Consider the following 25,681-nt stretch of genomic DNA (forward strand, 5'->3'; position numbering starts at 1 on the left):
CACCCTAGGACCACCCACCCACCCTGGATCACCACCCACCCTAGGACCACCCACCCTGGATCACCACCCACCCTGGACCCACCCTAGGACCACCCACCCTAGATCACCACCCACCCTACCATGTCCGGTTGGGACCATATTCCACCCATCTTGTGTGCGCTGTCTCTTTAAGAGACGGGCGTTGTCAGGGCAACGGACCAACAACTGACGTGTGTGGGGGCGGGACCCAGGCCGCGCAGGCGCAGTCACCGCTGTGTGTGTGGGGGGACCGAGGCCGCGCAGGCGCAGTCACCGCTCTGTGTGGGGGCGGGACCCAGGCCGCGCAGGCGCAGTCACCGCCTTTGCGGAGCGCTTGGATCGCTGAGGCGGGCGGGAGTCGGTCTCCATGGAAACCGGCGGCTGAGGCCTGAGGCCTGGAGCCCGTTGAGAGGCGGAGGAGAGTGAGTGCTTACTGTGCGGGGACACACCGGGGCCTCATCGCCATCATCATCATAATAATAATCCTCGCATTTGTTATAGCGCTTTTCACGTCGGGAGGACGTCCCAAAGCGCTTCACAGAACACACTGTAAAGTGAATTGACTGTATATTTGTGGGCGAACGCGGCAGCCAATTGCGCACAGCAATGTCCCACAAACAGTCGTAGATTGAAAATGACCAATTTATTATTGTTTTGTTTTGGAGGGATTATTATTAGGCTCTGTGTGGAGTAAGGAAACTTGCCCAAGGTTTGGCCCTCTGCCTGGAATTGAACTCAGGTCTCTCACTTGCAAAGCGAGTGCTCTAACCACTGAGCTACAGGACTCCACGACTGAGCTACAGGACTCCACAAATCCTCATCATGTGAGGATGAGGATGATGTGATGATGAGGATGATGTGATGATGAGGATGATGTGAGGATGATGTGATGAGGATGTGAGGATGATGATGATATATGATGATGATGGCTGGCGGTTACTTTGGGCCCAAATGGGGGAGTGTTTTTTACTCCTGGAGTGTTCAGTAAGGCTGCCCGGCCCCGGTCACATAGTCCTCTGTAACAGTATTAATGATAATAATTAATAATAATCCTCGCATTTGACACAGCGCCTCATCACGTCTCCGAGACGTCTCAAAGCGCTTCACAGAATATACTGTAAAGGGAATTGACCGTGTATTTTGTGGGCGAAACGCGGCAGCCAATTGCGCACAGCGGCGTCCCCACAAACAGCCGTGGGTTGAAGTGATAATTATCGCTTTTTTTTTAAGTGATTATCACCTTTGGAAAGCGATCCGGCAATCAACTAACAACTGGGTTCCTCCTGACTGCCGGGTAAACAGAGGCGTGTGGAGTAAGGAAACTTGCCCAACATTTCGCCCCGGCGGGAATCAAACCCAGGTCCTCTCGCTTGCGAGGCGAGTGCTCTAACCACTGAGCTTCTGCCCTTTAATGCCTCATTTTTTGCAGTGAGAAGTTCGACATAGATCTGGGCTCAGCAGCGAGCGCAATAAGAAGCGATCAGTCTGAAAACCCCGCTATTGGGAGTTTTTTTCCCCCAATTACATTAAGAACACCGACATTCCTCTGTTTCCCAGTTTTGTAAAGGGTGAAATAGAGTTTATTGAGTTTTAGTAACTGTTTCAACCACAGACGAGTAATTTTGTGTTTCGCTTGAAGGTAATCGCTGAGGGCATCAAACATGTCACGCGCACCAATACCACCATCACACGTTGGTGCTACAGCCCCTGAATCGTTTACGGTACTTAAGCAGCGGATTGTTACAGTTGAGGAACAAACGGATTCATTATTTAAAGAACTGGGGGCCTTGGGTGTGGAGAGTGAGGATTTGACCAACGTCAAAGTTGGTGGGGGTGACATTCACAGGCCCGTCAGTCCCTTCCATGTCCGAAACGTGTTTACAACTGAGAGTGACGTACTGTGGAAAAACTATGAATCTCTAGTGAGTCGTGTCTGCCGCCTGGAAAGTGTTATCCAGACGCTGAAGCTAAATGTGTTTCGAATACAAACAGAGAAAGAGCTAAACCCAGAACATTCAGGTAATTAAGAATTACATATTCTCTTTTCATTGTGTGTGACTCTCTAAACATAGGTTTCTGAAATAAAAACCCACGACTTTTAAAGTCAGATTAATAACTATCTTTGTGCTGTCACGATTTTTATATTCAAAAAGTTATAAAAAGGAAATACTGTTTTTTCGCGAGAATTGTATCCAGATTTAATGCAGAATAAAACAGGTCTTTGAGATAAATCTTAAGACGTGACCATCCCAAACTGTCCACACACACCTGTCAAAGACATGTATAGCTTGTACAAAATAACATTAATGTTTTCAGCCCAAGTTGGTTTGTCTCAACTTGGTCTTCGTTTGCATCGGCTCATCTTTCCATTTGAATCCTATTGATGTTTAATCGATGTTAACTGGTTCTCTATGTTGTTGTAGCCCATGTCACAGAACGTCTGGCTGCAATGCAGGGAGAGCATGCAGAAGAGCTAAAGAAATTGAAGCGAGAGGTTATATGTTACCGACAGCATCTGAGTGAACTTAGTGAGGAAAAAGAGAGCGCTCAGGAGGAGATGGAGAGGCTGAGTGCTGCCCTAGAGATTACCACAGCAACTAAGGTACATTGTGTTCTAAAGTACAGAGGTATGTTAGCGTGACAAGTTTCAAGTGTCCATTTTCCAGAATTTTCATGTGATTCTTTGGACAATGCTCGTGACCAGGTTTGGGTTTGCCTGCACCAGCTATCTGTAAATGATGGGACTTGAATGAGCAGTCAATGGCTTAAGTATTGCAGTTGTGATGTTTAACACCAGTGTTTTGCGTATGATCCGATAAATGCTTGTTTTATTCTTTCAAATCTAGGCTGATGTGGCAATGGCAGCAGAAGAACTGAAAGCAACAAAAAGCAGAATGATCAGAAGATTGCAACAGGTTAGTGCGAAGCACTTTGAGCCATTTCAATGTAATAAAATGCAATATCAAAATGCAAGGATTGTTATTATCATCACTATCCTCCTTTGGAGGCTGCAAAATAATTGTGACTGATTTATGAAATAGATTCTTTTGAGTTATGTGCATAAATTGTTTTTCAGATAAATGAACAATTGTCACAGGAAGTGAGTCTCCGGAAAGCTCTGGAAGAATCCCACGTTGCTTTGCTACAACGTGTGCAAGATATGGAGAAAGTGGTGATGGCTGAGAGAGAGCAGGTACAGAGTTTGCTGGAAATAGACCACAGGATCTTGTGGCATAGTGATGAGCTGATAAAGTTGAACTGCCATCTTGTATGATGTCATTCTGTTTTTTATTTTTAATAATTAAAGACCAGGTTTAAAGACCGCTCCTTAAGACAAGTTCTTATTTCATAGTCCCTTTCATTTCATTGCTCCCCCCTACCTCTGCGACCTCCTAACCCCCTACCATCCTCTTCGCTCCCTCCGTTCAGCGGGCTCCAGCCTGTTTCACGTCCCCCGCCTCCCTCACCCCACTATTGGCTGGCGGGCCTTCTGCCACTCTGCCCCCATCCTCTGGAACTCCATCCCACAGTTCCTCCGCCTCGCCCCCTCCCTCGCCACCTTCAAGACCCATCTCAAGACCCTCTTCTTCGACCGTGCTTTCAATCTCCCTGCTTCCCCCCCAGCCCTCCACCCTCCTCCATCCCGACCCCCAGCTCGGGTCTGTAACTTTGTCTGTCCAACGCCTTGAGACGTCCTCCCAACGTGAAAGGCGCTTTACAAATCTAATTTTGTTGTTGTTCCTTGTGTTGGTTTCTGTCGGTTTATATTACCTGACTTTTCACTGAATAATTATTCAATAATAATCGTTGAATTTGATATAGGGAGTTTCTCATCAGGAGGCCCCCTCAAAGTGCTTTACAGGATTTAAATTGTAGTTTGTATCTCTCTATTTTGTAGGCAAACACACAGTCAATTTTCACATAGCCAAAGTATAACTGAGAACATCTAAAGTATTACATTTCTGTGTTATTTAGGTGAAGACACTTCAACAGGACTGCCTTGTGCTCAGGAAGGATAGTCAGGTAACTCAGGAGAGATTGCAGCAAGAGCAGCAGAATGCAAATGATTTGGACAATATCTACAAACAGTTAAAAATAGAAGCAGGTACGATTGAAAGTAATTTAATTATGAGAAATACTGTGTTAGATGTTTTGGATATTTTTGTGATTTTAATGTTGATTGTTATGTATCTGGTAGTTGTACTGCATTTTGTACTGAGTTCAATTCCAATTTGGTAACAATAGAAAAGTGACCTCTGCCTTGTGATATGCCATTAATGCAATCTGGATCAATGCTGTTTGAAACGTGGGAATGGAGGGAAGGAGAAACATTGCTAACTGGCTAATGAGCATTATTAATGGCACGGAACAACTTTTCCAAGCCCTGTCCTAAAAAATTATAGTCTGAAATACACTAATGAAATGTGAAAGACTATGCCAGTATGATGCAAGACATGCAATTTAAAGTATAAAACTTCTTCTGAGACCTTTTTGAATGAGGTTTAGGTAGAGGGATATTTTGCAGGAAGTTTTAATGTGTCGTTTAACTTTTCTAGATGCAAAGGAGTCCATTATAACTCAGATGGCTGATGAGGCAAAGGTAAGCATAGAGTAGAAGAAAAGTGTTTGTTTATAATCTTATTTAGTGCTACTTTAGTGGTACACATTTGTCTTTTTAGAATACACATCTTTTGTTGAATAAACATCAGAAGGAGAACACAGAAATACGCTGTGAAATTACATCATTGAGGGACGTCGCTGAGAAAGTGCAGGTAACAGAGCAACCTCAAGGTTACAGATTTTCATTTGGTTTTGACATTTGATGCTGAATTGTCTCCTGGATATAATTTTAAAATAATTTGCTCGTTTGCAGATTCATGTTTTGTAAACGAAGCAGACATCAGAACACTGTGATATTTTATTTACCCTTCTGCTTTCTCCCAGGTATTGAATGATCAGTTAAACAAACAGTGCACGGAGCTAAGTACCACACTGCACTCTGTTTCCATGGAGAATGCTAAACTTTTGATGGAACATCAAGCAGCTCTTAAGGTTTGATATTAACTCTAACCTCAACTAGGAAGGCTAATGTCACGTTGGCGTTCGTTGCAAAAGGGTTAGAGTACAAGAGTAGGGAAGTCTTGCTGCAGTTGTATAAGGCCTTGGTGAGACCGCACCTAGAATATTGTGTGCAGTTTTGGTCTCCTTATTTAACAACGGACATACTTGCCTTAGAGGGGGTGCAGCGTAGATTCACTAGGTTGGTTCCTGGGATGATGGGGTTGACCTATGAAGATAGGTTGAGTAAACTAGGCCTATATTTTCTAGAATATAGAAGAATTAGAGGTGAATTTATAGAAACCTATAAGATTCTGAAAGTCTTGATAGGGTAGATGCCGTGAGATTGTTTCCCCTGTTGGAGAATCTAAAACTAGGGGTCATAGTCTCAAGATGAAGGGTCAGCCTTTTCGAACTGAGTTGAGGAAACATTTCTTCACTCAGAGAGTAATGAATTTGTGGAATTCTCTACCCCAGAAGGCTGTGGATGCTCAGTCCTTGAACATATTGACTGAGGTTGATAGATTTCTAAAGGATACAGGGATTAAGGGATATGGGAATAGGGCTGGTAATTGGAATTAGGTTAGAAAATCAGCCATGATCTTATTAAATAGTGGGGCAGACTCGAGGGGCCGAGTGGCCTACTGCTCCAACGTCTTATGGTCTTTAGTAGTAGCATGTAGTTTCGTAAGCTACTGATGACATTTATGTTTGTCTTTCGTGCAGTAAAATTATTTTATTTTGGATTATTTTCTTCCCTTTTCCCAATAAACCCTCTAAAAGTCTGAACAGGACAAAATGACTGAAAAGTTGCGAGAACAAGATCTTTTACTGGACGCGGCAAGAGCAAATATTACAGCAGAGTTACACATTGCATTGCGTGAAAAACAACAGTTCAAAAAAGATCTGTGAGTCAAGATTTCTCATTTGCATGAATATTTAAATGGTGCTGTAAATAGTCATGATATGAATCTGTGCCATTTATATAATGAAACAAATATATTGCTACACAGATAAATCAAATGTAAAGAAATGTAGTTTGGTTATTCTGCTTAATTTATTGAAGTATTGAAGTATGGTGCCAATGTTTTTTTTATCTTAACATATCAGTGAAACTTTAAGATTGGAACATACTCAGATACAGCTAAAGTTTCAAATGGTGGAAGACAAGGCGACAACACATAAGGAGCTTCTCAAGTCAGTAATTGTTCGCCTGCGAGAGGACTTTAAAAAAGCAGATGATGAACATGAAAATACTCAACAAGAAAAGGATAGCTTGTTGGATCAAGTATGTTTTTTTTGTCTAGGAGCAGTGGCAGTTTTATTTGTGCGTAATTGGCTGCCGCGTTTTGCCCACAAAATATACAGTCAATTCACTTTACTGTATATTCTGTGAAGCGCTTTGAGACGTCTCGAAGACGTGATAAGGCAGTATATCAAATGCAAGGATTATTATTATTATCCATTGCAGAGTGAAACAACTAATGCAACTAGCTAGTTGATGTTAAAATGCCATTTTCTGATCTGTCGATACTACCTCTTAATTTTATTTCTAGAACTATTAGTACCTTACTTGAGAAAGCTACTGAGAAAACCCTATGCCTGGAACCAGTATCTGATTTTTCCATTTCTTTCATGTATTGAATGCTCTGTATTTAAATAAATTGCAATAAATTTTTTTTTGGCAGGTAAATAAAACATTGGGTGAAATTATAGAGGAGAGGAATACGTATGAGAAGCAACTGACTGAAAAGCAGGTACAGTCACTGTTGATGATGTACGAACCTCATAAGTATAGTATATCCTCTTCATAAGATGGTCTTTCGGAATGTATTGCACTAAGAATCTTAATACAATGGACTATTATAGTTGGTTTTATTTCAGAGAGTGAGGCATAAAGAATCGTGGTGTATTAAACAATATTGTATGGAAATGCTAGCAGAATTAAGTTTCACATTCCTAATATTACATTAAAATAGCTTGCATCTGTTAGGTAGTTTTAACGTTACAACTCTTAGTAGTTTTAGACTCGGGTTAGAAGTTAGGGAATTATCAATCCAGTCTAAGGCGCTATGTGTTTGACATTCTTCAAAACTTTGTGAGAAATTATTGTGCGTCAAATAGCTGTCATTTTCCTAGCAAGTAAATTGACAATAATTTTTCGTAATGTGCTTTGAGATGTTCAAGCATGATAAGGTGCGATTAAAGTTATTCTAGAAATGAGGATTTTGAAGATTTAGTTCCTACTTAGATCCATCGAGAGTGTAGGTTATATTGGATTTGGTTAAGCAGTGTTTTTTTTTAAAAAATCTGAACATCCATATTTTCTGGAACCATTAAAAGATTGTAATAATCTTTGTGCAGTTGGAGGTGGGCACTTTGTCTGCTGCTTTGGTGAAACAACAGGAAGAAAATGGACGTCTTATGGAATGTCTGGCAGCTGTTGAACACCAGCAGGTAAGCAGTGTCATTCCAATGAATTATTAAATAATAATAATCCTTGCATTTGATATAGCGCTTTTCACGTCGGGAGGATGTCCCAAAGCGCTTCACAGAACACACTGTAAAGTGAATTGACTGTATATTTGTGGGCGAACGCGGCAGCCAATTGCGCACAGCAATGTCCCACAAACAGTCGTGGGTTGAAAATGACCAATTTATTATTGTTTTTGGTTTTGGAGGGATTATTATTAGGCTCTGTGTGGAGTAAGGAAACTTGCCCGAGGTTTCGCCCTCTGCCTGGGATTGAACTCAGGTCTCTCACTTGCAAAGCGAGTGCTCTAACCACTGAGCTACAGGACTCCACAATTGTATTCAATTGTATTGAAAGCAACTCAATAGGAATTAATCTGTTTATTTTTCACCTTGTATTCCTGCCACGTTACTAAATTTACTTGTACATTTTGATACTGTCGGCTCTTCATTTTTTACAACTGTTTTAATTCATATCTTTAAAAGTTTAAAATGATACCAGTTAATATGCTTCAATGTATTTTATTTTCTCTCCAGCACGCACAGCAGCAAATAAAGCAAGTCCTTGCTGAACTGACAGAGAGTAAAAACAAATTGGCATATGAAAAAGGAAAGCTACAGGTATTGAACAGTATCAATTTATAGTACCTTATTAAAAAGGCAATTCCAATTCTCAGTGTATTTCAAGCTTAATGGATTCCTTATTGAAAAACATACTGTTTTGAAATTTCCCATAAATTAATGCAACATCTTTCCTTTCAAATGGATGGTTTCATTGTTCAGATGATGAAATATTGAAAACTTACAGAGTCTAAGGTGATGACATCTGGAGATATGATGAAATAATAAAGATATCATTTGTGGACAAACACATGTATGATTTGTATGCTTGCAGTTTAACTCAGTTAGTCGAATTCACTTTGGACAGGCATTGCACTTCATCACAATAGCAATCGCATCCTGTATTAGAACATAAGAACATAACAATTAGGAGCAGGAGTCGGCCATTCGGCCCCTTGAGCCTGCCCCGCCATTCATTAAGATCACGGCTGATCTTCTGACCTAACTCTAATTACCCGCTCTCTCCCCATATCCTCTAATCCCTCTATTTTTTAAAAATCTTATCAGTCTCAGCCTTGAAGATGTTCAAGGACTGAGCATCTACAGCCTTCTGGGGGAGTGAATTCCATAAATTCACTATCCTCTGAGTGAAGAAATATTTCCTCAACTCTGCTCTAAAAGGCTGACCCTTAATTTAAGACTGTGACCCCTGGTTATAGATTCTCCTACCGGGGAAACAGTCCCTCAGTGTCTACTTTATCAGCCCTTTAAGAATCTTATATGTTTCAATAAGATCTCCCCTAATTCTTCTGTACTCTAGAGAATACAGCCCCAGTTTATTCAGCCTATCCTCATAGGTCAGTCCCCTCATCCCAGGAACTAACCGAGTGAATCTACGCTGCACCCCCTCGAGGGCAAGTATGTCCTTTTTTAAATAAGGAGATCATTTGTGATTGAAAAATAAAATATTGTGAGTCAAAATCTGATAAAGCCTGACACTTTTAGCCAACAATCTCTCGGTGGCAGAAATCTGCGCAGTGTTTAAATAAAGGGTAATTAAACAACTTTAAAGAGTAATTTTTGTTTTGTTTTACTTGAAACAAAATAGGAGAGAGTTTGGAAGAAAAGAAAGAAGGTAACTCAATTTCAAAGTCAGCCAAAGGAAAAAAAATGGAATAGATTAGATTTGGTGGGTAAATTTGAGTTAGGTAGAGGATGGGACAATTGAAACTGGAACTCTCTCCTTCAATCCCTCTGCATTGCCCCCTCCCTTCCCACGTTCAAATCCCGCCTAAAGACCTTCCTTTTTGATCGTGCTTACGGTCACCTCCCTCTCCCCTTGGCTCATTGTCAGGCTCCACCACTGTCAAGCGCTCCGGGACGCTACCCCGTGTGAAGAGAGCTATATAAATGGAAGTTGTTGTTGTTCAGTGTGGGAACAGATGATTAATGTGTTGTTCATGTCCATTTTTTGTTCATAGACAAGAGTGGAGCAATTACAGGAGGAATTGAAGTGTACATCTGCTGCCAATTTTGAGAATACCAAATTAAAAAAACGTAACACAGCCCTGGAGTCTAAATATAGTCAGGTGAGGTAACTTGTATTGAGCAGTAGTGTTTTTTGTCACTCTTCCCTTCACAGGCTACAGATCATCCAAAACTCTGCAGCTTGTGTACTCTCGCGTACCAGGCTCCGTGACCCCATCGCTCCCACCCTCACCCGACTCCACCGGCTCCCCATCTCCCAGAGGATCGAGTTCAAGATCCTCGTCCTCAACTTTAAGGCCATCCATGGCCTCGCCCCCTCCTACCTCTCTGACCTGCTGACTCCCTACCAACCTGCCCCCTCCCTCCGTTCAGCGGGCTCCAGCTGCTCCATGTCTCCCGCCCGACCCGCCCTACCATCGGTGGCTGAGCTTTCAGCCTCTCTGCCCCCACACTCTGGAACTCCATCCCATAGTCCCTTCGCCTCGCTTCCTCCCTCGCCTCCTTCAAGGCCGGTCTCAAGACCTTTCTCTTCGATCGTGCCTTTGCTCGCCCTCCCACCTCTCTGCCTTCCCCTCACCCCTACCCCACTCCCATGCTCGGGCCCCGACACCTGACTGTTCAGCGCTTTGGGACGTCCTCCCGACTTGAAAGGCGCTCTATAAATGTAATTTTGTTGTTGTTGTCACAATCGTCATGCATTTATGTTTACTGAAAAATGCTTTTGATGCACTTCCAGATGTAATGAGAGGTGTTTAGTTTACTTATTCTTTCTATTTGTGATTTAGTTATTAGCAGTTTGATGCAGTATAGAAGCCCATTGGAAAAAGTAAACCTGATGCTGATTTAGTGCAATGTAATAATAATGATAATAATAATCCTTGCTTCTGATATTGTTCCTTGTCACGTCGTTAAAACATCTAAAGGCGGTTCACCAGAATATATTGTAAAGTGGATTGTCCGTGTATTTTGTGGGCAAAATGGTGCCGGAGTACCTTGTAAAGGTAATCTCAGTTTTGTGTGCATGTCTGAAGCCAGTGCAATATGAACTTTTTTTTTAAGTTTAAAGAGTTTTTGATCAGTCTTCTGAATCATCGTTTAAAACGACAGAACTATGTATCAGTGGAGTGTGTGTTTGTCAATACTGTCGAAAGTAAATCTGTTCTTGCCTCACCTTTTTTTAGCGAGTTAGTTTTAATCCGTGACCGACTGGTATATTTTTTATGTCCTTTAGATTAATACAGAGTTCAGCACATGCAAGATTAATACACAAAGACTTGAGGCTCAGCACAAACAGGTATATGAAGGCACTCCGATACAATATACAGTATCAATGTACAATGAATTGCTTTGAGGTATTAGTTATTTTGCTTTAACACTGATACATTTTGTAGATATGCCCAATAGCATACATTATTAATATTAGAGGAGAGAGATCTTAATATATGTACCGTATCTACTTATTTATATTGTTAGCTGTGAGGAGATAAAAACCTGTGAGACTTGTTGTTTGAGAGGTACCATCAGATTAGGAAGGAGTGAAGGCGTAACATCATAAAACCCAGAAATAAGTATCTGACCACCATATAACAGCTTGGCTATAACACAGTCAGAACCAAATCCAGAAGTATCTTTATTAGCTGAGTACAATCCCACAATCTACCAGCATTAATTAACCCAAGGAATAGTATATGTTTTATAGCTACAGATTTTGATTTTTTGTTCTGTTCGAAATGAGGCCCAGTTGGCAATGGAGCAAAAAGAGGAAGATTTTGCAAAGGCAATTAAGTCTCGTGATGAGATACTTCGAGAAATCCAAAAACTAAAAGAACATTCAGAAGTTATACAAGAGAAAGACAAACAGAAGGTAAGAGAAGCAATTATTTTTGTTTTCACTGAATATCCAAATGCTTAACCGATTATTAACCATACCATGAGTTGATCCAGATACTGTTTGCAACAAGGATGAATGATGTAAATTCAAGTGGATCTGGTGTTTGTTTGTGAATTAAGCAATGCTTATTTATCTGCTCAGCTGATTCATTGTGAATGATGATTCACTTTCCAGGTCATAAATCTTCAGCAGCAGTTGATGGATTGTAAACAAGACAGTAACAAGATAGCAGAAACCCTGGAGAATGTATTGACGTCACACACGAAACTCCAACACACAGTGGAGAAACTGCAGACAGAACTTGGGCAGAGAGATGCAGAGATAAAAGGCTTACATCGAGAAAGGTAAGCAAAACCTTAATTACCGCTCTCATAATGTAGTAGAGAATTAAAACTGTCTGAATGGATCTTAGGTATCTAGTGGCTATTTGAATACAACAATACAAGTTCCAAAATTATTAAAGGAATAAATAATACTTAATAATAATTATAACAACAAAAACATTACATTTATAGAGAGCCTTTCACATTGGGAGCACGTCCCAAGGCGCTGGACGGTCAGGGTTCAGGACCCGAGCATGGGGGAGGGGTGGGGTAGGGGTGAGGGAAGGCAGAGAAGTGGGAGGGCGACTGAAGGCACGATCGAAGAGGAAGGTCTTGAGACCGGTCTGGAGGCCTTGAAAATTAAGCATTTAATTGTGCTTACGGTCCCCTCCCTTTCCCCCTGACTCGGTGTCAGACTACGCCATCGTCAAGCACTCTGGGATGCTACTCCACGTGAAAGATGCTATATAAATGCAAGTTGTTGTTGAATATGTATTAAAGAGACCATTACTAATCTGGACACCCAGTCAGTATACACACTTATTTCAGGCAATGCCTTTCAAACTCGTATGTATTCAAACATGTATAAATATGAAATGTTAAAGCTGCAGTTTCCTTCCAGGTCATATAATCATCAGACTCTTCAGAGGCTACAAGCTGAGCTTCAGGATCTACAGGCTAAACTAGCTACCACGGAAACACAGCACAACATTCAGGTGAGTAAACTAATCACTTACATCTTATAATTGCAATTTTTAAAAAATACTTTGTAAAGGCAAAGTTTTGTGTACAGCTATAGAGATTAGATACACCGCACATGTTTACAGTACATATATAATACTAGTGTTGTGAAATGCCCGCTATAAATCCTGGTTGACCAGTCAAATCCTAAAACAAGTTGTACCAGAATCAAAATTCTGAGATTACCTTGAAAGGTTTGTTTGACAATGAATTAGTCATGACACAAACTAATACTGGAGGCCTTGACAGTGGATTCACCACCCCCCCAACGCGTACTTGCTCTGTGCTTATCTTCGTGTATTTTGGTTTGTGGGTCTAATCTCCTTTATTTCCACGCAATCCAAGCTTACATTCGCACTCTTCCACTTTAGCTCCTTTGATGAATCACCATGAAAAGTGCAGTACAAACACAGCATGACTCTTCGAATTTGTTGAATGACGTAACATTTCTTGCAACATTTTTAGAAAATATTCACAATGAATTTTGATGTCTACCCAGTAAAAAAAGAACACTAGGTATAGTGAAAGTCTGACTTTGAAATTCAATTAAGACTGGAGTTCAAACACACTCATTCTTACCCATGGCGTGAGACATTAAACCACTTTTTTATATAGTTGAAGCCTGAAGTAATTTCAAGTGTTTTCTTAATAAGGTGGAGCCTCTCCGAAAAGCACTGGAAATTTCAAAGCAAGACAATAAGAAGCTAGCTCGCAGCCTGGAACAGACTCTGCTCACAACCAACGGCTTGCAGATCAAACTAAATCAACTCCAGTCTGAGCTAGATGGCAAGGAATTACAGCAACAACAACTTCAGCATACCAGGTGAGCTCCACAGACTCAACTAGAATATGTCAGCCAAACAACGATCATCTTGTTTCAGATTTCCACTCATCAACCGTTTCCTAATTAAATACATGAAAAATAGAATGCTAAAAAAAAAACTCGATGCACTTCCTCACTCCTACCCCTGCCCTGTCTGAGGCTTGCGATCAAGTGGCTTGGCAATGCTGCTGTGAATCGCATCAGTGGGAGAGCATGAGTGTGGCCTGGGGACCTCTGTCTCTCACCGGTCAAATGCTTGGCTTCTGCTCAGTGATGAGGTTCAGATGAGAAACTCAGCACATTAAAGATTGCTAGTGAAAATCCATGCCTTTCGACTTCACAGTAAACCCCTTTACTACTGTTGTAAAATTCTTAGAGTTGTTCCACTGAAGTCCAGTAACAGCAAATTATTACTAATTGGTAGTTTATCCTCTAATTACTTAGTTTATGGTGCATGTTGCAAAAACATTCTACAGGGAGCAAGAAGCTGAGGATGCCAAATTGGAGTCTAAAATGTTTGCTGAAAGAATTGAAGCTTTGAAGAACCAGTTCCAAAGTGAGAGAGAGACTGCACGGAAAGCCAATCAGAAGGAAATAATGGAGGTAAGTGAACAATCGTTATAGTATTATTTTAGGTTTTATGTACTAAAATGATAACATAGAACCCCCCCCTCATATCCTACAGTAATGTTGTCTTTATTAAGTTAACCACTAGAATTTGAATGAAGGGAGGAGAATCAAAAAAAAACTATCTATAAATAAATCTTGAAATAATCGTCACTTTTCTTTGACCAACAAATGTTTTCTGACTTTAATAGCTTAAAAAAGGGCTTTGTGCTGCAGCAAAGTCGGCAGAACTGTCACGTGCCAATAGGGAATTGCGACAGAACGCTGCTGAGTTGGAGAAGACCATAACAAGTCTGAAGGCAAAAATCAAAGATCAGAAAGGACAGCTGAAGCATTACCTGGAGTGCAAAGCAACCAACACACAATATTCCAGTAGGATGAAGGTGTGTGTGCAATACAATTGTCTGTAGATATCTGGTCTCATTTTGAAAGGTGTTCTTTGCCTATGCCTGAAGAACAAACGTATTTGCAGATTACAGAAGTGGCATTGAGAGACATCTCGGTTTAAATTCTTATTTTTTCTTTAGGAATTTGAAGCAGACTTAACAAGGATGGAGAAAATGAAGGGAGAGTATGAAAAAAAGAACTATGAACAGGTATGTATTCAATTAAAAAGCGCTTGCATGAATAGTTTGAACTGAAGTTGTCAGGAGCATCTGGGGAAAAAAGCTCACAGGATGCCTTGACTATAAAATAATAATCCTTGCATTTGATATGAAAAGTGGCAGAGGAGGAAAGCATGTTGGTTTTAGTGAAAATGGGAGCCAGCTGTCAATTGATTTGTGAAGAGTGATGGAGCAGAAGAGCTAATTGTGCCTTGTTTTGTTTCCCTGTGCCGCAGTCTCAGATGATTCACAAGTTTATGACTGAGATGCAGAGTCTACAAGCAGAGCTTCAGAGCGTGGCAAAGAATCAGCATGAGGCAATGCTGCTCTGCAAACAGCAGGAATTCCAGTTAGAAACAGAGGACAAACTACGACATGAGCTGCAGAATAAATGTCGGGTGAGAAGGCTTTCGTCGCAGTGTTGGTCGACCCGATAGTGACAGCTCAGTTTGAACTCTATAGTTCAGAAAAATCTTTAAATCTGCGTGCATTTCATAATTTTTTGTTTGGTATTGCAAAATAAATACAGTTACAGTAAACACAATAAATACCTCCTGCTAATTCTTGCTTAACTTGTCACTACCACTTAAGCCATTGTATTTGTCACTATCCCAGCTGCATTTATTTATGTATTTACACCCATGCCTAACTCGCCATTTGTCATAAACCCTTTTCCCTGGAGTGTTGAGTTATCGGGAGTTAACTGGACTAAGATTCAGGAAATAGGATGAAAGTTTATGTTGTATTGTCAACATACCCAACAAGGCTGCATCTTTCAAAGCACAACTTTCCTCCTATATATTTGGATGAAAACCTTTTCAGGTTGGTAACAAAGTTGACTTATTTTTGCTTCTAGAGTCTAGAGGAAAAGGTGAAGAATCTGCAAATGTGCAAAGAGGCAGCTGAGCAGAAACTGAAGGAAGCCAGTTTAGAGTCACAGCAGGTAGGGAAATGTGTGACTTGGAGATGGACAAATTCTTGTTCTTGTTTTAGTAAATTGTTTTACCTGAATTAATAAGTAACTGTCAGTGTCATGAACAAAAACATAGACATTCTTTTATATACGTTGGTATTTTTGTTACAGTCTTTTTATCAAAATATTGCTATATTACAGCAGTGCTATACATGAAATTGGTGGTTCATTTAATTGCTGTGCACAATTGTGTCACTCCATTTCACAGTAAATCCTGTGAAGCGCTTTAAGTCGTTGTGATAAGATGCCATACCAAATGAGAGGATTATTATTATTATTGTTATAGGAGGCCAATTTATTTTTAAAGAAAAACATAGGGAAATCTGTACTGAAAGTGCTATCAGTGTCCTACAGTGATTTGAACCACTTGAAAATACAATTTTTTTTATGGCAACAATGCTCTTTGTGATTTTATTGGCATTCAGATCAGTGCTAATCTAGAGGAAGCACACCAGTGGTTTAAGTCCAAGTTTGACACTCTACAAACAGAACTGAAACAATCACGTGAAAGGGACCGATGGAAAGAACAACTGGGTGACAAGGAGAACTTAGAGAACATCAATGTACAAGACCTTTATTCAAGATCAAGACAAAGGGCAAAGGTAGAAATTCACCTTTTTTAAGCTAACCAGTTGCTATCTTTTTTCACTCTCGATGGTTAAGGATACAGAGTTAATACCCTCCGTGCCAACTGCACTGTAACATTCAACGATTCTAAGGAAGCTCAATTCGTACTCTCTTGTTCTCTAAAGCCGAATATTTCACGTGACGCAAAACCTTAATTATCTGAAATATTAAGCCAATCTTACTCATCTCCTACTAAATTATTACAGCAACAACAACTTGCATTTCTATTGCGCCTTTCTTGTAGACAGTAATTCAAAATATACGTTGCTGTGTATGATTGATTCTAATATTAGAAAATCTTTTTTTTCTTTCCTTATGTAGGACACAAAAAGGCTACTTGTTAAAAGTCCCAGTGAATCCTGCCTCAACCGCTGGGAAACAAACAGGAACTGAAGCTTCTTTCCAGGAACTATTGGGATGCCATGGCTAAGAAATAAAAAAATCAAAAGAAATGAAGTAAACTTGAATCTAAATTAAGGAAATGTGATCTTTAATTATTGGAAGTCTTTTTCTTCACTTGAAATAATACAATACCGGCTGCTGTAAAGTAAATGGAAGCAATTTGGATTTGATTTATTTGTATGTCTCTGCTTTTCCATATTTTCCACACCTTCAGGCTGACTCTGTTATAATGAGCCTCGTTACAGAGTGGGTCCACTTCTCCTGTGGGTTTACCATGCACTGGAGGTATTTTACATTTCCAGTTTCCCAGGCTGGCTGGCTGGCTTGACCCCCCGCACATTTTGTTTTGAGTCCACGTGGTGAGTGATTTGGGGAAGTGAATTTTATGTTTGCTTTCTCCTTGATAGCTCAGTTTGAACCTCATGGGTCTGAAGGAATACATTCATTGCTAAGCCGTTTGAGATCAGCTGAATTTGTTGTCGCTCCTTGTCAAACCACTTGGTTGAACAATATTTGTTCATGTGTTGTAGTATTCCATTGGAATTGACTACTTCAAACAAGCGTTTATGTACCTTTGTAAATTATGTAACAGAATGAATGTGTGCTACTTTTCACCCACAAAATATACTGTCAATTCACTTTACACTATATTCTGTGAAGTACTTTGAGATGTATTGAATTTGTGATAAGGTGTTATATCAAATGCAAGGATTATTATTAATATTGTTACATATCTTAATTTAAACATTTTCATTAATTAACTCTTGTTCATTAAAGTTTATTTCTACACTTGATACCTTAGATTTATCAGTTATATGGTTAGTTTCAGAAGGAAACGTATAATCATTGTGAAATATATTTTATAATAAATACTCTATTGGTATTTCTATTTTATATGTTAAATTTCTTTTTTAATTCTTCTGCTGCCAGAGATCTTTATGTTGAAGTAAATTCTGTGAATTGACAAATGTATTTCTTGGAAAATCTTATTAGTGTCCCTTTTGCATGCGGGTAGGCACATATTAAATGCATCAGCAGCAATTTAAACACTATTTAACATTTGAGTAGATGAAACACTATCTCAGCAGTTTGGGGATTTCAAATGAAAACTGGTTATTTGAGTTTTCACTCAAAGTCTTTCTATTGAATCTTGTATAAAATCTGCCATAAGATTGAACTAAACTTATTTGTTCACATATGGCAGCTCCTCAAAGAGATGAAAGTGCGATGCAGAGAATTTATTTTTAATTAGGAAGGTACGAGGATCTTCCATGGTTTGCTTACTGATAATTCTGTTTATCTTGCATAGACAAATAACTCGAGATAATTTGAGCTAAACAAGTTTCTGCCTCTCTGCACCTTCACCCAAATTGCCAGATAACACGTGATACAGCTATCATGTGCAAATGTCACTCATTTGACTTGTTAACTGGAGGGAAACGGAACTGACTACAGGAGATTGATTTCTAGATTAGAGGGATAAACTGAGACTTGAACAAACAATAGAATGCACGATTCTCTACATTGAGGGTAGGTATTTAACAGATCTTCAAGACAGGTTCAAATACTTTTTATTCATTGGAACAAAAGATGCAACAACAAATTAATTGCAATTTGATCAAAAATCATCCCAAGGTTCACTTCACACTGCAGCTCTCCTAACATTTCTAAGTATGTTACATTTCCAGTTGATTGACTTTTAAAGCATTTTTTAAAATTAAATATCTTTGGTCCTATTTTTCTTAAAATGTCTCCTCTCCACACCCCCCCCTCACCTCCCAGCTCAGTGCACATGCCACGAACAATCACTTGCAGCAACCGAGAAGGGAGCTACAATTTGCTTTGTGAACCTTCTTAAGTTTGCTAAGTACTAATATTTTGAATTACCGAGACAGCACTTGACTGCGATTGCAAGGCTATTTTGTATTGACGACATTAACCAACTATGTGTTGAAATTGTATCCTACAAACAATTAAGAATATGAAATACTGACAAATAAGTCAAATTTTTTTTGGAGAAAGCACGATCAGGCAGCTCAAAAGTTATACGTATTAATGGAAACTAGACACTAAAATGAAACACAAAACAAAAACACATTAAGCTTACAATACCGCAACAGAACACATTTTGAATGTACAACCCCTTGTACTCATTGAAGGGGTCTTTAAGATAGTAGATATGTAAAATAATTTTGGCTTTTTTAAGAGCAGCTTCAATGCTGCCACAGAAAAACTGGATTAAGATTTTTTTTCACAAATACAGTAATAAGTTTCAGTTCAATAGAGAATAAAGCAGTGGTTGCAGACAAGACTGTATCAAACCATACGATAAGCAGCAAGAGTGACACTGGAGCACTTTATAACACTTAACGAGACACAGATGAAATTACTTCATTTTACAATTACTTCACTCACTCGGACACAGTAGGCTTTGCTGGTAACAATCTGTCATATTATTTTTGGAATTGCAGGTTAGTAGCCAGCACAGTTGTTAATATTTTATGTTACGGCACAATTCCTGAAATAAGTTTAAAATAATTTCTATTGCAACTTCCCAGACTGCAACCAAAACTTCACAAGTTTTTGTCCAGCCAGTTTATGTAGTTATTCATGATCCTGTTCCCAACGTCAAAGTAGGTCGGAGGCAGCGCAAATATCATGGCGCCATGGAATCCATCTTCATAGTGGTCGAGAGTAACTTCTATTCCTGCTTCTTCTAAACGCCGGGCATACATCATTCCATCATCCCTCAGAATATCGTGCTCACAGGTCAGGATGTAGGCCTTTGGTAACAGCTGCAGGATTTCCTCATCTGCAATCAGCGGAGCTGCTCTTGGATCCAGCAATGCTGGCAGTTTCTCGATGACCTGTGGGCTTCCCATTACTTGGATGACAGGTTTGTAATTCTTTATGAATGATTTGGGTAATAGTGTAGTCCAGTTTAAGCGAGCCCGAGCCGTTGTCAGCTGACTTAAGTCTGATGCTGTGTGGTTGTTGACCAGCATTGCCTGGACAAAGCTGGGGTCACCGTTCAGATACTCTAACCAGAAACGAGCCATGACCCGTTTGTACAAGATGGGAGTAGCTGTGTTCTGCTGATAGGAAGGAGTATTGAAGTCAAGTGCTTGAAGCACTGGATATATGAGAGCTTGAATCTTGAGTCTGGTGGTGACACTGCTGTCCACAACAAGCTACGCAGGAAAAGGAACAAGGCGTTATTTTAAGGTGATCGAAATTAATTTGTTTGCTGGGGTGATTTTTACGCTAGAATTCGAGGCGTTTTGAGATGCCTTCCCGACATGAAAGCGGCTATATAAATGTAAATCGTTTATTGTTTTGCAGTTAACAACAAAATTACAACTCTGTTGATTTAGAAAACACTAAAACAAAATAGTTTCACTTGTTATTTCACTTTACAATTGTTGCATCAATTGTATTAATTGTTTATACCTCAGGTACAACTTATGTGAAATATCCATTGATCTGGCGAAAGGCCAAGTTGTAGCCCTTAAACCGCAACAGAATACTTCTTGGTCTCAAACCTTAAACATCCTTTGTGAAATAGGAACAGGTTATTTTGGAAGGTGTAAAGCACTTGTTTTTTTAAAAAAGAAAGCACTGATAAAATTGAGACATAGATACTCCTTCCAGTTGTATGAAGTGCGCTGACAACGTGGAGTCCTGTAGCTCAGTGGTTAGAGCACTCGCCTTGAAAGCGAGACACCTGAGTTCAATCCCAGGCAGAGGGCCAAACCTCGGGCAAGTTTCCTTACTCCACACAGAGCCTAATAATAATCCCTCCAAAACCAAAAACAATAATAAATTGGTCATTTTCAATCCATGACTGTTTGTGGGACATTGCTGTGTGCAATTGGCTGCCGCGTTCGCCCACAAATATACAGTCAATTCACTTTACAGCATATTGTGTGAAGCGCTTTGAGACGTTTTGAAGACGTGGAAAGCGCTATATCAAATGCAGAATTATTATTATTATTAATTAAATCAATTTGCTTGTTTTCTCAATTCAGGACGAGAGGTGATCAATCAGCTATGATTTTGTTAACTACTGTATTCTCCTTAACTATTCCAGTTAATATTAAAGAGGTTCTTACCTGCTGGCTTACAGCTGCAGCCAAGTTCCCACCAGCACTATCTCCAGAAATTGCAATTCGATTTGGATCCACAGAATATTGGGCCAAGACCGCAGGCTGCAGGAAATGCTTCGAAGCGCTGTAAGCATCGTTAATTTGTTCGGGAAAATGAACCTCTGGGACAAGGCGGTATCTGAAGTTAAAGTAAAATGCAATTAAGTTCAATACAACTTTTATCTAATTTGTTGTTGAAACAAAGAACATTTTCTGCTTCCACTGTCTCCCTTGGGAGCCTGTTCCATAGGTTAACTACGCCCTCTCTGAAGTGGTGGCACCATTCGATATTGTACAAAATGTAGAACTTTACATTCCTCCCTCACAAATGTCAACACTTTAGATTTGTTTCTGGTTCGCCTCATATTAAGCTGGAACGTTCAGGTTTTCCAAACTAACATTTATTTCGGATGCAAGCTGAAGGCAGAAATCCTTGTGAAATGACATTTATTTTCCATGTGGTTTTCTGAACAAGAAAGGACGCGAGAAGGAAGGAGACCCAAGGTCTGACTTGGAGCCTTGAGGCGCATTCCTGACTCAAACCTTGCCAGGGAGATTGTGTCATGGTTATGGTGCTACATCCAGCCCAAACCTTTGGCACTGGTGTTATATTTCAAGCTGTAACAATCCTGTACAAAAACAAGCTAAAAGTTTGCACAACAATAGATTTCCCCAAACAACCCATTCTGTGAGGCCGCACACTCACACTGGCTTCGATTTTTTTCTGAAAATGGCAAGGGTGGAATTTGTCTTAATATAGAAATATAGACCCAGGAGGCCATTCAGCCCCTCGAACATGTTCCGCCATTCTATAAGATCATGACTGATCAGTACCTCAACTCCAATTTCCCCCCTTGCCCCGTATCTCTTGATACCCTGATCTAACAAACATTTACCCACCTCAGTCTCACAAATGTGAATGGATGCAGCATCCACAACCTTTAGGGTAAGAGAGTTCCAGATTTCCACTACCCGTACTTTCTGAGTAAACAATTCGAACAGTCACTGGCTTTATGTCCATGAAGTCTCAGCAAAAAAATTACCTTAAGGATGCACCGTCCAGGAATAATTGTGACATATGTTTGTTTGTTTGTTTATTTCTACTTACTCAATAGAGATAACAACAGCATTCATGTCTTCTGCCATCTTCCGACAAAGGTAGTCATATGATCTCATTCCTGTATTAAAAAAAATTAAATTAACCATCTGCTTAAAGATCAAATTTAACATCTGCCAGTCCAAAATGTTTGTGGTTAATGCTTGATAATGTGTTCCTTTGTGACGTTATGCTTATAATTGCAAAATCGTTGGATGTTGGGCAAGCGGTTTTAACTCTATGAACCCAGGCTAAGGATCTCTTGCCCTGCATTTTTATCATTATTTTCTTTCACAGCAATTCAGGCTTCATGATCAGCTGCGTTTATTCACAATGAAAAATATCTGCCTTTGGATGTTGATTTGGAACCATAGTCAGCAGGAATTAGGTAAACAGGGCATCCCTGAGCATTCATCCAATAAACATGTCTGGAATTTTCACGTGTAGGTGGGAATCACTGAACTCTGTTTGGTTTGGAGACTCTTAAGCACGGTGATGGTTTCACTTGAGTTACACACCTGGCTGAGCCGGAAAAAAAAGGACACTTAAGATTGTGATTTTTTGTCTTCAAACCTAAAGATCTGTACCAAGATACTTCATAGGGACTGAAACTTACAAGGTTGCATGAAAAATAATACAATGCAGGTTTGCACTGGATGATTAAGAGCCACTCTTGTGACATTATTTGTTTTCGCAGCACACCTACTTGCACTTCCCAAAGCCCAGCCGCCACCGTGTATGTAAATAACACTCCGCTTTAGTTCGCCCTCCAGTCTTTCTTCAGGTTCAAACACCCGGACTTGTACTCCATCGAATGTGGTGTCTGTCACTCTCACAGTGTCACTGGACTGGGGAGCGAGCATTTCAAACATGGTGACGGCACAATTCAGAAACTTCAGGTGGTGTCCGAGACCCAACAGCTGCATCAAGTGACTCTGGAAAGTGAATGACAGAGAACGAAAAAAGTCAACTTATTAAAGCATTTGTACCACAGATACAGCTTTTATCTGGAAATCTGGAACTCTCTCCCCCAAAAGGCTGGCATTGCTGGATCCATTCACATTTTGAAAATTGAGGTGTCTGGATGTTAGGTCGGGGTATCAAATGATACGGGGCAAAGGGCGGGTAATTGGAGTTAAGGTACAGATCAGCCTTGGTCTCGTAGATGGCGGAACGGGCCCGATTGGCTGAATGGCCTCCTCCTGTTTCTATGTTTTATGTGGGCCCTCAAATTAAATTTTAAAAACGTTCTATTTTATTCATTAATCTTGTGTCATACAGATTTTCTTACTCAATTATTTCAACCGTCACCTTTCACACACTTGCTCAGCCGACGTAATATCGGTAGCAACACAACACAGTATACTGGCGATGATAACAGTTTCTCTCTGAAACAACCGGAGCCTCCGAGTAAAGACTCGGAACAGAAATTTAGATTTACCGAAATACTTTAATCCAGCTGGAGAAATGACCTTCAATTTAACCGTAGCAACAACAACAACTTGATTTATCTCCTGCCCCTCCCGTAGGGTAGTGGCGCAGAGCACGTAACAACGGCGCAGTAATTAGCAATACAGGATCACAGGAGCAGACGTGTAAACCTGTTTCGTCCTCGCTGACTTTTTTTTTAAGGATACTCTCCCATCTTTTTCCGATCTCCCATTACGGCGGCTTGTCAGGTGGCTATCTCTGGGGTCTCCTCCAGTGACCCCCTCTGAAGCAGCCTCCCAAGAAGCGCGAGAATGGGCAGATCGATGCAACGCTGAACCGGCGAACATCTGAACTCGCCACAGAACGATCGTTAACTGCATTAAATGGAAAGACGGCTCTGCGTTCTGCCAAAGATACTCTGAATGCCGTTTTCTTTGCTTTTCTCTTGTGTTCATCACAAGAAAATGTCTCTCGGTTTACCGGGAAGAATAGACCATAACGATAAATTGGTACTAATAAATCGGGTTACCAGACTTAAACGTATTTTAAACGTGTCATCACATCTGTGAACTTTCCTCCTCACTCCCTCAAACTCCCTACAGATCATTCAGCCACAAACCTCTCCACAGTTGAATCTGGAGGAAAGGTCACCATCCAGTCATGAGTCAGTACAAACGTGCGAAAGTGTTTGACAAGTTACTGTAGTATAACGGTACCAGCAAAGGCTCACCCCACTCTTCTTTTCTAATTCCCAAGCCGCGAAACGAAAAAAAAGTTTTTTTTTTTAAAAACAACACTAAATGAAACAAACAGAATCTAAACGGATTTAGGCGCAGAATATTTTCCAGTTGTCTGACAAACTGCTGAGCACGTGAACTGCTGACAAAAAATCTCACTCAGAAACGACAGTATTTTCCCGAAGAACTGGAATTGGCTGCGTGTGAAATTGAAATGCACTTGTGAGAAACGTGGAACTATGACGAATTCGTGAACTGACGATCGATTGAACATCAGTGCAAACACGTATAAACTGCCAATTACAGATTAATTGTTGATCTTAATTTTATCTGCACGTTGCAGAACACTAATTACCAAAGCAAAGCGCAATGCCGTGCAACACGGGGGCAGAAAATCTACCTGATTTAATTGCGTGATGCTCGTTTAATATCCTCATTATCGTAGCTCTATTAAATTGGTGTACGTTAACTTAAATCCAGCTTGCGTCGTTTACGGTTAGGATTACGATGAGAGTGTGAGGAAATAATGGCCTCACGTAGCAGAGAAACATTTGAGAGATCATTTCCTTCCCAAATTGCGTAACNAAAAAAACAGGAACCGCAGGAATGAGAATTTGTTAACTTGGGAATGACAGCAATTCTTTATTTGTGTTCTAATTCATTGTACCACACCAGCTCCCGGGAATCACCAAGTAAACAGCTGTTGTTTGCGAAACGCTTAAAATTATATGACTGGCAACTCTTAACGCAAGCACGACATCGACTTCCTCATTATCTGGTGCGGCTGCTACCAAAAGGGAAGCTTGGAAATAACGTAGGTAAGTTGGGCAATTCTAGTGCTTTGTCGCCCCTAAATGTGGCAGGAACTGAAACTAGAAACCGGTGTTAACTTAACAACTGTGGAATACAGAATAGTTTGCTGATTAAAAATAATAATAATAATGTGGTCACTCAATCCACGGCTGTTTGTGGGGACGCTGCTGTGCGCAATCGGCGCAATTTGTTTGGCCCACAATATATATACAGTCAGTTCACTTTACAGTGTATCCTGGGAAGCGCTTTGAGACGTCTCGAAGACGTGATAAGGCGCTGTATCAAATGCGAGGATTATTATTAATCATTTGATTACAAAACTGACGACGATGCGATAAAGAAGGGTGAAGGTAACAGCGATGTAAAATAATTAATTAAGTATTATACAAAACGATGGGACGTTGTGGGGAGTTTAATGCTGTTCGTGAGAGAGCTAAGGTGAAACACGGAGGGCACAGCCACTTTCTTTCAACGCAGCCACGAATAAAGGTTTGAATGTGAACTTGAACTTGTAAACAGACTCCAGTTCCACGCAGCACAGGAACAAAAGGTCAGATCAAACCAGTATGAGATGGAACACGGGTTAAGGTCGGGGTCTGCAGAGTTTAGAGTCGAGGCTAAAATTCCTTTCAACTATCAACAAAAGTTTTTTTTTTCGAAAAAAAAACCTTTGGTGTAGCACCTTTTGTCGAGAGGGCATTCCACACGCTTGTCAGGTTTACTGGAAAGTGTAGTGACTGTGTATCTTGATGGTGAACGTGGCAGCCGATTTGCACGTAGCAGTGCCCCACAAACCCCCGCAAAGTGGATGACCAATGTTATCCTGGGATTGTTGGCCAGGACACTGGGA

The 25,681-nt window shown here is 40.3% G+C and overlaps 2 protein-coding genes across 2 annotated transcripts in view; one reads left to right on the forward strand and one right to left on the reverse strand.

Moving 5' to 3' along the window:
* The first annotated feature begins 324 nt into the window (after nucleotides 1–324).
* Nucleotides 325–16,867, forward strand: ccdc150 (coiled-coil domain containing 150). The gene is made up of 27 exons (XM_007888930.2): nucleotides 325–440; nucleotides 1,658–2,037; nucleotides 2,442–2,620; nucleotides 2,865–2,933; nucleotides 3,095–3,211; nucleotides 3,994–4,123; nucleotides 4,575–4,618; nucleotides 4,698–4,790; nucleotides 4,963–5,070; nucleotides 5,860–5,984; nucleotides 6,187–6,364; nucleotides 6,765–6,833; nucleotides 7,441–7,533; nucleotides 8,086–8,169; nucleotides 9,591–9,698; nucleotides 10,829–10,891; nucleotides 11,333–11,461; nucleotides 11,663–11,832; nucleotides 12,434–12,527; nucleotides 13,206–13,375; nucleotides 13,852–13,978; nucleotides 14,194–14,385; nucleotides 14,530–14,598; nucleotides 14,844–15,005; nucleotides 15,464–15,550; nucleotides 16,006–16,182; nucleotides 16,529–16,867. The coding sequence occupies exons 2-27, from the start codon at nucleotides 1,680–1,682 to the stop codon at nucleotides 16,598–16,600; spliced, it is 3,267 nt and encodes a 1,088-aa protein (XP_007887121.2). The 5' UTR covers nucleotides 325–440; nucleotides 1,658–1,679; the 3' UTR covers nucleotides 16,601–16,867.
* A 1,296-nt stretch (nucleotides 16,868–18,163) lies between these two features.
* LOC103175755 (neutral cholesterol ester hydrolase 1) overlaps nucleotides 18,164–25,681 on the reverse strand; it is a 10,195-nt gene continuing 2,677 nt past the window's right edge. Inside the window, exons 2-5 of the mRNA XM_042338972.1 lie at nucleotides 22,557–22,785; nucleotides 21,863–21,932; nucleotides 20,722–20,893; nucleotides 18,164–19,800 (exon numbers count right to left, since the gene is read on the reverse strand). Coding sequence (XP_042194906.1) covers nucleotides 19,183–19,800; nucleotides 20,722–20,893; nucleotides 21,863–21,932; nucleotides 22,557–22,785 — 1,089 coding nt within the window. The 3' untranslated portion in view covers nucleotides 18,164–19,182. The remainder of the gene's footprint in view (nucleotides 19,801–20,721; nucleotides 20,894–21,862; nucleotides 21,933–22,556; nucleotides 22,786–25,681) is intronic.

The sequence above is a fragment of the Callorhinchus milii genome, unplaced genomic scaffold (genome assembly GCF_018977255.1).
Source record: "Callorhinchus milii isolate IMCB2004 unplaced genomic scaffold, IMCB_Cmil_1.0 Scaffold11, whole genome shotgun sequence".
NCBI lineage: Eukaryota > Metazoa > Chordata > Chondrichthyes > Chimaeriformes > Callorhinchidae > Callorhinchus > Callorhinchus milii.